At 40.8% G+C, this 13757-nt stretch overlaps 1 protein-coding gene across 2 annotated transcripts in view; it reads left to right on the forward strand.

Annotated features, from left to right (window-relative positions):
- The window catches only part of DOCK10 (dedicator of cytokinesis 10), a 163806-nt gene that overhangs the window by 71447 nt on the left and 78602 nt on the right, over window positions 1–13757 (forward strand). For both annotated transcript variants that reach the window (XM_068407080.1, XM_068407079.1), the window contains exon 4: window positions 9097–9179. In XM_068407080.1, coding sequence (XP_068263181.1) covers window positions 9097–9179 — 83 coding nt within the window. The remainder of the gene's footprint in view (window positions 1–9096; window positions 9180–13757) is intronic.

Consider the following 13757-nt stretch of genomic DNA (forward strand, 5'->3'; position numbering starts at 1 on the left):
AGAAAAATTGCAAATGCACTGTATCAGCTTCTCATTCTGCTGTGTTCCAGCTGCATTCCCTGTCGCTACTGGTCCACTGATATTGATGTTGGTATGTTTACATGAGTGCTAATCATTGGTGATCTAAATGCACTTTGCATTTGAAAATATTGATATCTTTCAAAAAAAGATAACTATTTGACACTGTTTTAGACTGTTAGAGTTATTGCGAGGTATGTATCTGATTTGGAGGTATATATTACATCTATCTGAGGGGTAGTTGCCCTGCAAAGGATGTGTAGGGGTTTGTATTTATTGTCAGTATTTAAAGTCTTCTCTACATTCATAGCAGAAAGTCAAGCAAAGTTCTTCCATGGCAGTTAGAGCCCCACCAGGAGTGATTAATTGTTCTACCTTTAAAAAAAAACTATAGTTGTGTTGTTTCCATACCTGATCTCAGATTGTAGGAGGTTGCTCTTCCTGCTACCTCCCTCAGGGATATTTCAGGTTGTCACTGGTTTTATCATTTTGAAGGACGTTGGAGGTGCTGGGTGCACTGTTCAAAGGAATTTACTTTTGATGGCTCCCTGAACCTTCCCATCTTTCACTAGAGATGTAAAGTATAGCTCATCATTTGCATTAACAAAACAGATTTATGAAACCAAATTTTCAGCCAGCTTCTATAAGGGATTTAAATCCAAGCACTTAAAATTAGCCCGTAATGTGTGTATGCTCTGCCTTTTTTTCACAGATTGGGATTTTTCACACCTGGCTTCCTGCTTTGAATGAGTATGGGCTATTTCATATGTACTGTAACTGCAAGATAATTTGTGGGGGAAAAGTCAGTTGCAGATAAACACAGGGATTAGAAAAAATAAAATCCAAGATTAGGCAGAACTGCAGCTGTTGAACTGTATGCAATGAGGCATTTTACAGGCTGGCCCTGTTTCTCTCCCGCAGGTCTAGAAAGAGCAATAACAACTTAGTGCCAGCTCAAATTGCTTGAACCTTGCGATCTTTCTCTATCTGACAGTACGGTTAAGAGATAACATAGCTTGTGGAGTTATCTACCTTCCCAGAAACCTCGCTGCCCTTTCAGCACTTTGGGGTCTGCTTTTTATTTTAAGGTCCCACAAGTTGCAAGGCCAGCATTGTGCTCATGGCTTTACAGGGAAAGTGATGGCTCTAAAAATGGAACATAGCACACGATGTCTGGGAATCATTATGGCCGAGTACTCCAAGAGGATACTAATGACAACCTGGTAAAATACATATTAGGCACATCTATTAGCTTTCACTGCAATACCAGTGAGCCAAGGAGAGGGGGAGAGAGTAGCAAAGCAGTGGAAAAAAACAGTACTACAGAACTAAGGCTGTTCATGGAATCGTAGCAGGATAAGACCCTCTTTTAAAGTAGTAATGCATGTGTTCCATTTTGCCACAAAGCCAGAAGCTATATATAAAAGAAATTAAGCTCCAAGAAGAGGATGGTTTCTAGTCCAACATTAAGTAAAACTGAGCATGGGGTGCTGTGAAGTTCCGTGATTGTAGTCCACTGCAGCAATTGCACACATCTGTACTGACCCAGCAGCAGTCTGTTGTGTTCCAGGCTGGTGCTCAGCACTTCTGGATAGATGTGCAGGAGTGGAGTTCATGACCTTCCCTTATTTTTTTGGAGCTTTGAAAAAGCCAACACTTTACTCAGTGAAGGAGTCTCATCTTTCTTCAAATATACTATGATAACGTGAACAGTGAAAGCATCCATCTTGTACGTACTTGACTATCTGTTGGTCAGCTGGACTTGTTACAACCCAAGATCAAGTATCTAATTTGTGATCGGACTGTTGGGGAAGCTATACAAAGGCAATGAACAGCTTCATGTCGCTGAAGCTGTTTTGGTGTTCCCCATGTGGTAACAGCTATCTCCGACCATTAATGTATATTACGCTATCTCAGTAGTTTAGCAAGTTGTGACACAAAGACATGGAGCAAGTCAGTTAACCACAAATGAAGGATGCTGTTGAAGGTGAAGCTAATTTTGTTCATATGGTGCATTGTGAGGACATGGTACTGAAACTATTTCAAGTGCTCAGATCCATGACCTTCTGTCTCATCCTTCTGGACATTTGGTGGTGTTCAGATAGCCTTGTCTGTAAGGTACTGCTAGGTCATTTAAAAGGGCTGTCAGAAGTTTGTGATAATGCCTTAAAACCCTATGTGTCTCTTCCTGGGCATTTGCTTCCTACTGGTGACAGTAGGAAGGCTTTACTTCCACCTCTAGCTCTCTCATTGCCAGAGTCCTTCAAGGATCAGGTTTTTTTCCCCAGCCCTTGCCAAAATCCATGCATATGACAGCTTGGGGATTTGATCAGATTCCCTTTGCTCAAGTGGTCGTAAACAGTACTTACAGGCACGCCAGGATGACTTGATTGCCTGTGCAATATCGGTTTATGGATGCAAAAGAGCTCACAAGCCAGATGAAGAAAGAGGAGGCTGATGTTGCTGAGGAACAACTTTCAGTATGCATAGCATTTGATGCTGTCCACCTGTAGTGGAAGGTTTGTGCCTCTAGTTGTCTAATCCAGTTCTCTTAATACTGCTTTTAGATTCCTCAGTAACCAAAACCTTTCACTGTTGGTAATGTTCAGATGTTATGGTAATGGGTGAGGCTGAAGAGTTTACTTTAAATAAGATGTCTAACCTTCTTTCTGCTGAAACTGTAAAATGAAAATTAAAAAAAATAAAATTAAGGTGACTTGAATAAATAAATAGTCCTTTGATGACTAAATTTTCTGTAGGGCACAAAGAGAATAAATATTTTACATTTTATGCCTGATTATTATCTGAGTCCCTTTATTAATTTATACATAATTATTAGGTATATTCTAAAGGTAATACTTTGTGAATTGATCATTCCTATACCTGTAGTCATCTTGGGATATTTTCCTTGTGGATTTTTCCACCTTAACTTTTCTTAGGCAGGAGGAGCTTGAGTAGCTAAATTAGGTTCTAAGAAAAGAAAAGTTTCCAGAAACTTTTAAAGCCAGAACAAAATTGTCTTCAGTGTTTATTTTTTCTAAGTATTCCTGACTTCCTTGAATTCTGTACTGTACCATGCTGTTTCTTCCCAAATTCTGAATTTTCTCACTCCTCACAGAGTCTGCTGCACGTATTTGTGCCAGTCGGCATTGTCCTCGTGGTCCGTAATTTTGGCAAATAGAAACATTCACTCCACAAGAAACAAAATTCTTCCTTTTAGACAGTGAAAACATTCCTAATATCACCTTTCCCAACCCTGTATTCCTGACCAGATCAAATGGCATTCCTTGGGATTCTTCCCACATTTCATTTGGAAATATAAGGGGATAGTGCATTTTGCAATTCAAAGTTATATTTAGTTTGAGGAACTTAAACTATCTAGTTTCAACATATCTAATCCTGTATTGGTTTGCATCAAGTCAGTATTTTCAGAAAGCATGCATGCATACACACACACATACGTACTATTTGTGTGTGTGTGTCTATATGAGTGAAATTGTAGGTATATATGAAAAAAAATCTAGAAAATAAATAAATATTAGCTGTCAGATGTCCTTTCTTAAATGAGTTTAAGATAGATTATCCCTCCAAAAATGATAGGTGCTACTTGGATATGTTTTTGGGAAGCGTGATTGCAGGGGTCTGGCCCCATGGATGAGGAGAGGTGTGCTGGGAGCCATGCAGGGCCAGGAGGAGGACGGAGCAGCTTGCTGCAGAAGCTTCCCTAGGTTATGCAGTGTGATAGTGGAAAATAAGCCCAGGGGGGCCTTTGAGAAGCTGTCTCACCCCTCCCTCCCAGGTAGACCAGGTACCTCATGACCTGTCCCTTTTGCTTCAGGCATCTGATTCAGTGGCAGTGGCTGCTACAGGAAGGGCTCCTTTGGTGACTTGCTTGGTGACTTGCTGGGCCTTGGATCAGCTCACAAGTGCCATGACTGCGATCTTAAAATCCTGTTGCCACCACTGTTCTGCTGTGCACTTCTTACTGGTCACTGAGGTAGATTCCCTGCTGTCATGCAGACGGGCCAATATGGGGCTTGCTAGTATTATCAAAGGGCCAACTTGCGTAGGTTCCAGTGAGGCCTGTCTCCTTCAGAAATCTGCTGGCACTCTTGAGCTGTGTTTGAGTGCGCTTGTAGCTTTAAAAGTCATTGTAAAGCCAGTTGCTTCTTTCAAATCACAGACTTCTAGGCAGTCGTCATCTTGGCAACCTGTTGGAAAAAGCCTGGGAGCAGAGGCCAGTTATTAATGACGTGTGTGACCTGATCGTGTCCTGTGTGCGACATCTGGAATGTGCCAGTGCAATCGAGTAAGGGGGTCTGAGGTGAACCCAGAACTGAGTATGCTAACTTGTGGTGGTTTAACTTATGGAATTGACTCTTAAAGATGAGGGCAATGAAGAAACGAGCTTGCTGAGGAGAACTGGTGAGACTGAGCTTTCCTGCACCCCAGTGCTGGTTCCTTTTCATTTGTGGGTGTAATTGCAGTCCTCACTCTTCATCCTTAGAGCAGTAGGGACCATGCTGGCTAAAAAGCACTACATCAAAATGAAATAACGCTGTAAGAATATTGAAATTTCATTTGATGGACAATGTAGTTCATTTTGTCTGCTATAGTGTAGTATTCACGTGCCTGCCTCTTAACTTGCCTGTGTAGATTTTCTAGATACAGAAGTTGGAGTTGTCATTTGTAAGTTTTTAGAGTCCTCACAATTCATCTGGGGGATTTTTTTATTTGAGATTTTGCAGGTTGTGTCTACAGGATCTCTAAGAAATTATTAAACATGAGTTTTATTAATCATAAAGTTAAAAGAGCCACAGCCTTCTGTGTAACTACTGAAAGCAGTTGTGTGTCCATGCAGTTGATTTCTGAGGCTTTTTTATTTACAGGCTAATCTGCGTTGCTCTTGCATATTTCAAAGTCAAATTAAAATGGGAACTCTGTTGATAAATGTCACAAAGAAAGTTTTATTATTGCTCATCACAGTGTAGATTTCCCCAGCTTCAAACTCTAAGTGCTTTCAGTACCTTGAAGAGCTGTAGTGTCAGGACAATGACATACGTTATTAAAAGACAGTGGGATTTTTGATAGCACAAGAGGTAAATACTTTTAAAAAGTGTTTTCTACTTTAAAATAATAGTGTGTTGTAATGTTTTGGTTTGTTACGCTGCTGTGTCACTGGTCTTTATGGTATGTGTGAACTGTGTTAATTTGGAAACAGCTTCGAGAGCCCCAAAGTAAAGGTCCAGGCTGCTAGCAGCCAGTCGTGATGCTGCCGTGCTTGTTGCGGTCCTAAGGGAGCAGGGATAGGCCTGGGGTGAAGGGCTGAATTGCAAGCTAGGGAGATCACACCACCTTCCACCTTCCCAAATCTGGGCAAGCTGCCTTTGGTTGTTGCAGCAGAGGTCACAGGAGGGAGATGCGGTTGGGAAGGCTTTGTGAGCAGTGCCATGCATGTCCCCGGTCACGGGGCAGAGCACAGCCATCTCAGCAGCTTCCCCTTTAGCACTCTGGCCACAGCCAGCTCTGGAAGGTCTTTGCTTTCTGTTTCCAAGCTCTTGCATGGTCTTGCCCTTCCCTGTTCAACGTCTCCTGCTTTCCACCTCAGAAATAGCTGCTCTTCAAGGGTGAGTAAGGCGGCAGGATTGCTCTGTGCATGCAGTTTCCCTGTAAGAAGCCCAGTTGTTTCACAAATTACTTTTATCATATGTGCATCTCTATTTCTAAAGACCACATACCTAGCACTACCTTAGAGAGAATATAAGCAGGGGAGTTGCTTTCATATGTTTCAAGGTATTTCCTTCATTTGTGTTTCTCTCACTTCCCATTCTCTTTTCTTTTTTTGTCTCCAAAAGGCTCGTTTGCATTGCAGGGTAAATCTTTAAGTGCCTCTTTCACTGTGGTAGCCATCATGCTGTCATCACCAGAACTAGAGCTAAGAAGTTACAGGTGGAGAAAGCTTGCAGGATTGTCTGTCTCCCTAAAGAAAAATTAGGCCAGCTGGGCAACACGAAAAAAGAAAAGAAATGACCTGAATTTGATCAGGCCCTTGGGAATGGGCTGTGCAGCCTGCCTGGTCAACAATGCAGTAGGAAAGTTCATGCAAACATGTGCCAACCCTCCCACGTCCCAAAGCTTCCATTTCTCCGTCTATATTTTTCCTCCCCCACAGTCCACTTGAGCTCCACAGCCCTGCACTGGTGCCTCTACTCTTTGCCAGGAACAGTAGGATCCAGCTCTGGCCTCTTGATGAAAGCTCTGCCTCCAGAAAGGTTTTTCTTGCTCCTCAAATCAGGTTCACAGGTATTTTTCATCATTGCTAAAATTCAATTTCCAATAATAATTTCCAATTGAAAAAGAAATAAAATCATTAAAAGTCAGTACAGTCAGCAGAAGTATTTGATACTTAGTTGGGATATTCTGAGGAGAAAATGCTGTAACTTCTGCCCCCACTCCCCCCCCCCACCCCCCCCCAAACTAGATCTGGTTTCCAATGGATAATCGCAACAAGCCAGTTCAAGAACAGCATCAGCTGTTGCACTGAATTGGCTTGCCTTTTGTGAATTTACTGAATGATACTTGAATGTGCTGCTTGTCCTCTTCGATTTTCATTTTGATTAGCTTTTTCTTGGAGGAGCACAATAAACCTTTATAGTTAAACGCTAAAATACTGTGGCCTGCTCTATATGTTATTCACAACTGGTTTTTTGTACACATCAGCCTATAATGTTTGCAATAAAAGCCTGCATTGAGAATTCTCTGTGGGCTTTAATTGTAGCTATTAAGTAGAATACTTAGTAATGAAAGTACCACAGGGAAAATGTGGTCCTTTCTGTAGAAGGTTCAGTTGGTTTACGTTTGCCAAGTAGAAAGCAAGTGGAGTGTGAATTGGAGGGTCTGTGCTCATCCTCGCAATGTTCAGTGAATGAGTTTTTCATTGGCTCATGTAGAACAGAGTATATGTTGCTCTTGTAAGAGTATTCTTATAGCCCAGGTGACTATCAAATCATTTTAACTAAAACTTAGATCACACAAATACAAGAGTGACCAAGTCATTTTATGAAGATTGACAAAACAGGAAGGTTGTTTTTTAGTTGTTTTTTGTTTTTTTCTCTTCAAAGGCAAAGTGCAAACGATGTTGTATTGGTGTGGGAACATAGCTGCCAGGGGTAGGCTTTGGTCCTGACCCTGCAAGGTGCAGAGTTAGGTCAGTTATAATGCTATAGTATGATGTTCATTCTCAGAGAATATGTGATTATTTTGTATTATCTAATGGTCATACTTTATTCTGCATCCTGTAAGATAACGAGGGTGTATGTCAGACCAGAAGGTAGACACTAGATCCACATGGAATGTGTTTACTGCAGACTGCCTGTGGTTGTGCTGAACTGCTCTGTTCAGTGTCAGGGTAGAAGAGAACTGCCCATAAACATGCATCCACTTCCTTGCCGCCTTTTCCATACTCTAAACCAAATGAAGCAGTCACAGAAGACTGTGACCACACACAGGATGACTTCCTAAATTAATTTGTGGCTACATATTCTGCATGTTTTACACAAGATTTAAAAAGGAGATTTGTTAGGCCAGTGCTGAATAGTTTAGAAAGCTCCACCTTTAAGTTTTCAGCCCATCTCAGTTTTTTCTCCAGCAGCCTGATAATCCCCTCTCTGTCCCTCCGAGGCACAGACCGCTGTGCAACCAAGGACTCCCATGCAAGCTTCAGAAGATGCTGGCAAGGAAGAGAGGGAATAATCCCAGTCTGAGGAGCAATTTATCGTGTCCCTTTGTTGCCTTTTCTTCCACTTTCTCTGTGTAGCTTTTGGTATTTAATACCTTTGATCTATCCTTTATTTTATCCGCTTTGTCTCCTGGAGTCTCATCCTTCCTATGCCTTTCTGTGAGACTGTTTGTTCCCACCTCAGATTCCTTTAGATGTTGCTGCTTCTTTCTCTGCTGTAGATCTCCACCATTTTCCTTCCAGATGTTCCACCTTTTCCCTATGGTCTTGGACAGCAGCTTCTGCTATTAGGTTTTAGGCTTGATCTCTCTCTTTCTTCCTGTCCATCTCACATGGGCTGGTGCAAATGTTCAGGTAGAGTGTGGGCAGAAAGCAATACAATACTGGGGCAAATCTTTGGCATACTGCACAAGTATCAGTTTGCATTTGTCACTATAGAAAGAATCACTGGAAATTCTGACATTGTGTCATTTTGTCGTAAATGTGGACCTTATCAACAAATATTTCGTGCATCTTGTTGCCTTTAAAAATATCATGTTGTGTTTGATTGCTTTGATAAAAGTTCTATATTAAGTAAACTGCAGAGTTATTCTGGTCTATTTGACAGCACAGCAAAGCCCTTCATTATAGCCTTTGTTCAGGTCTGGTTCCCTTATTTAAGGGAGATTGATATATTAAGATCAATTTCAAAAGATGAATGCAAAACCAGCAGGAAGTTTTTTAGAAAATAAAATCTACAAGGAGATGATGAGGTGACTGAGCAAATTCAGTGTGAAAGGGAAAATGAGACTCTGGTGAGAAATTATGGTCCTATTAATACATTCCTGGGTGTTGTTTTAAGAGGTTAAAGGTCAATCCTCAAGGGCAGAACAAGAAGTAGGGGGCTTGTGCTGCAACAAGAGGGAATAAAAGGAGTAGGGAAAATGTATTTACAATGGAAGGCTTAGGTAATGAAACAAGATGCAAACAAAAAATGTGTAATGAATGTCCGTGGAGAAAGGCAGGCCTAAACAAACTAGGTAGTGTCTTTTGAGGCAATAGTGATATAACTAATGATGCTTCCTACAGAGTGGATGAGAATCGGTAAAGCATGTTAAATTGCTATCAGCCTCTTCCTCCATCTTGTATGATTCTGTGCATTTGATTTAAAAGGGAAATTGTGCTTCACAATGTGGAAACATATGACTGACTTTCCTTTTAAGAACTGTATACACAGCTATAAAAGAGAAGAATATGTTCTCTAGCACAAAGGACTCCCTCTGATCTTTCTTAGTTCTCTAGCTTTCTTGAGTCTAAACGGTTGTAGTAATTCTATTGTTGTTTGTGGTTTTTCTTTTTAGGCTTGTAAATACTACAGTTCCCAGTGGCATGTTGTGAACTACAAATATGAACAGTATTCAGAAGACTTTCGACACTTACCACAGTAAGATCTAGCATAAGTTCTTCTTCTTTTTTATTTCTTTCCTTTTAGGTTTGTGTCATTTTGCTGAGCTTTGTCCATATTTGTACTTTCCTCTGTCTCATATGCTCTGCTTGTTTTACTGTATTTATAGTGCCTTGCATTTTTAAAAAGGAGAAGAAAAGGTCCTTTAGCAAAAGTTCAAGACTCTGCAGAATTCATTAGTGTCAACAAACTCTAGTAGTGCTGATTCAAATCCTTAGAAGCGTATTTGTGTATTCAAAGTACAGTTGATACAGGGAAGCTGGCTTTCCGTTTTCCTTAATAATACATAAATGTCACTCACCTTTAACTGGGATTAATTCTCCTTTTAGTTACCCTGTGTAACAGAGGAGTAGGATTTCACTTAGTCTTTATAGCTGCACCGTACAGAATAACTGGGTGCAATGTGTACAGCACGTGCTGGAGGTGTCTGGGTAAGTGGGCATCCCTTCTGTGCTTGGAGGCAGTACGTTTAAATCAGTGTAAAGGTGCTGGGAGGAGAAGGAACAAGTTCCTTGACTTGAGTGGAAAGAAAATAAGCATTTGGTGCTCATTCCTTCATGCATGAGTTTCTACCCATACTCCTGTTTCTGGCAGGTTTGTACCCTGTGCCTTGAGGACTGGTTTAGGGAGCAGTTAATGAAATCACTGAATGCCCAAATGAGCTGTTACCACCTCCTTTCCTGGAATTCGAGGCATTAAAATCATGATACTGGATGAAAAAGGTTGTTACATGCCCATAACACAGGGATGGGTGCTTCAGGCTTGGGTTGGATGGAAACTAGTACTAAGGAAATGTGTTGTTGCAGGAATCGATAAATTGATTCTTGTGGTCCCTTTAGATGCTCTTGTATGTTGGTAGTTTTATGAACAGTGAATATGGGAGTACAAAACACCATTAAGAGCAGTTTTGTTAATCAGAGATTATAAACATATCTTTTCTTAAGTACCCAGTGTACTGATGGTTTTAGAAAATTAATGCATTTAGTGCTCAAGAAAAATGTTTGCAGCACAGCAGTCTTCCATTTAACCTTAAGCATCTTCAGTCTTATGAAGTATGCATTTGACAGATGTGGTTGCATTACGCTGCACAAAAGTGCATTTTAGCTGATTACGTACATCCTCTTCTGTGAAGGTTATTTTAATACGATGCTTAATATGATTTGCTTTCATGAGTTCATGCTCCAGGGATGTTATGGTGTCTCACATCTTCCATTTTTTCCCCCTTGCATAGGGGATTATAACAAAACAAAATCTTGTTTTGTCTTGTATCAGAACATAGCACTCAGGAATGGTTTGGATGCAGCACTGTTTGATGTTTCAGAAGCAAAGTTATAGCAGGAGTGTCTGTATTTTCTTTGCTGAAAGTTGCCATGGCTTTTGAGCTTAACGTACCTTAAACAGAGCTGGTTTGGAGTCCACCTCGTATCATACCATTTCCAGCCTCTCCAACATCAATGGACCTTGATTTGTACGTGCATGTTATGAAGTTCAGTGATTTAGACTAAATCTCCTCATTAAAAATAAAGTGGCTTGGTACGTCCTTGTCTTAGTGTTGTATCTCACTGTTGATAGCTCTGGATGCTCACCTTCCACAGTTTTTTGTTTCACTTGTGCAAAACTGCTGTCGCACTATCAGAAATCTGAGCATATTGTTGTATCAGTTCCTTGATAGGAAATTATTAACCATATCAATAGGAAATTATTAATAGGAAATTATTAATACATTATTGTATCGGGGAAGATTGGATGAGCGTTAAGCGTTTAGCTTTGCATCATGAGAAAGGAACATCATTTACAATGCCAGATCTACCTGTGGCTAGAGTACTTCCATTCACTGAGGGTGTGCTGAACCTTCCTGTGGGCTTTCCCATTTAGAAACACACAAATTGTGACTCAGCAGCTGTCAGCAACACTGAAGGGCTTCATACTTGTTTGTACGTGAGGCCATGCTATGCTGTTTCACACAGTCATACAGCATGACAAGTAATGGCTGCATGGTGTAGCAGATTTTTATCGGATATCGAAGTTATTCTCTCTGAATACTGACCCTTTCTGATTGGGAAGCAGCTGCAATGTGATGCTGACCACCTGGGCAGCAGTGAGGACTTGGTGTGTGCATGGTGCAATTCCACTGAAGTAATGCTGTGCCACTGGAGAGGAGCTCAATGACATGTGCACAACATGACCAAAACGTTTAGCAATTGCTTTAGTTTTCCTTTGAGTGTGTTCCCCCTTTGAGGTTTTTCTCAGGTCCTTCTACCCCTTAAATTCCTGTCTGTGAGCTCTCACTACCTCTTTTTACACCATTTTTTATGCTTTGTGCTGGTGTGTTCTTGCTTCTTGAGCAAGTGGAAGGGTGGAGGAAGAACAGGGGTTGCTTAGTGTGTGCTGTGGTGACAGTGTGTCTGAGAACAGAAATAATCATTAGCAAAGTTTTTGCTGTCGTTTATAGAAAACGTGGAACATTTGGTAGCTATTTCAGGTCTGGTCCCTTGGAATTCTGCATCTTCATATGGGTCTGAAGAGGCAGCAGGCAGAGAAAAAGAGGATATACCAAACAGGATCATGTCCTTACCACGCTTTATCTGCCTGCTCCAGAATGATGCCCAAAAGGATTCCCATCCAAGGAAGGGAAAAACTTCTTCTGTGGAGACGGACACAGAGGTCTGAGTGGATGAGTGTTTCATGGGTGGTCAGTGAGATCTGACACCTGAAGGTGTAGTAGTCTGTCCTTCTATCTCTTTTATAGCTCTGCTGAGAGGACAGAAGGATTTCCTTCTTTCTAAGAAACTTACCAGATACCCAGGCTTGTGGAAGGGCTGTGGATTAATGTGACAGGCTCACTCTCAGACTGTGGAGCCGCAGAGCGGGGCAGAGTTGCTGTGTCCTACGGTGAGGGGTTGGCACCCACTAATCCAGCAGATTTCTGACTCCTTCCCCTCCCCAGCAGCATCAAGGGCATTAGGGTTGGGGTTTTGTCTTGGGTTTTTTTCAGTAGCTGACTAACTTGTCCTGTTACTGGTACAGATCCTCAAGCAAATGTGTGCAGTGGTGTTCTCTGTCCATGTGTAGCCAAAGAGCACCAGTGAGTCTGCCTGCACATCACGCCAAGAGCACTGTGCTTATTTCTAGCTCTGAATAATGGATAAGCCAATAGGGTTTTTTTGTCTACAAATGTGAGGACTTGAATGGTGTTTTTTGAAAAGGTGGGATGGGGCTTGAGATTTTTGGTTTGGGGTTCTTCTGGGTGGTAGGGTGTGTTTGTATAAGAATTTTTAACAGCTGCCCTTGGTTGCATTGGAAAACCTGCAATGGATTTATATCACAAATATTCTGAATGTTAACGCTTTTACAGATGTCAAAGATGTCAATAGACTGCACGTGTTCCTTTTATTCAAAACACTGATCAGTTGCTTACATTAAATAAACACCAAAAGTGGAATAAACTAAAACAGAGAATAAAACACTCCTGTGTTCTGTGTGCACTTGGTTCTCCTGGCTCTGCTGAAATGCTGTCTTCAGTTGCGGTGGGGTAGTCACGTCATGAGAACGCTGACTTTGAAATGGCGAAAGTGAAGGGCAGAGAGATATTGCTCATTACTCTCATCTTCCTAATCTGTAACTTGTGTATGAATGAATAGAAAATGAAAAGGGTCAAAGTTACCACTTTTTCTTTTTTAAGTAGTGACATTTAACGTTATGTGCTAGCGTGGGCTAAAGCTCGCTAAGCTGAGAGAGGAAACTAGCTTAGGAGTGGGTGGTTTCTCAGCTTCTGTTTGGATTTGTTTCCTTGCATGGTAGAGTGTGCTGTTGCTCTGTTCCCCTTCTCAGGCTGGGGAGATAAAAGTACATTCCGGAAAAGTCAGTCTTCCTGATAAATGATGGGTTTTAGCATGACAACTTTTGTAGGTTTTCATATGGTAACTGAAGATTTACAAAACGAGATTTGTAATCTTCTGGAATTTGAAAACAATGTTGGTATTTCTTAGGCCACAGAAAAATCTTATTTTTTCCCCACTTAAAAATATCTTTGAATTTTTATCACGTATATTTGGCTGTTAGTTAAGGTTTAATTCTGCAACATGCTAAGTACTCTGGGCCTAAGTACAGTTACTTCTGTGCTTAAAATTAAGTAAGTGCTTAAGTGCTTTGCTTTTTCATTTTCAGTTTTGGTTTTAAGTTCACAATATGAAGATCTTAAATGGCACCACATAAAAAAGACATCTGTGTATTTTTAAAAGTTACTTTAAGTCTGTGCTCATCATATTGAATAGTAAAAAATATCTTGAAATATTGAAGAAGTGTAGAAGCTTGAAGCTGAATGTTCTCGTGTTGTTCTTGCTTAGAAAAAGCTATTAAAGAGTTCATTCTCATTCATTTGACAGCCTTAAATGGGATATCTCTTTGGGAATTCTTTGGGTTTTTTTGCCTGTTGTGGTAGAAGAGCAGTGAAGAGAACAAGTGTTATTTCATTGTATAGAACTGTTGCAACTTCATAGTGTTGGGAAAAAAAAGATATATGGGGCTTAAGAAAAAAGCTGTATTTTGAAACTGTAG

The sequence above is a fragment of the Nyctibius grandis genome, chromosome 8 (genome assembly GCF_013368605.1).
Source record: "Nyctibius grandis isolate bNycGra1 chromosome 8, bNycGra1.pri, whole genome shotgun sequence".
Lineage (NCBI taxonomy): Eukaryota > Metazoa > Chordata > Aves > Nyctibiiformes > Nyctibiidae > Nyctibius > Nyctibius grandis.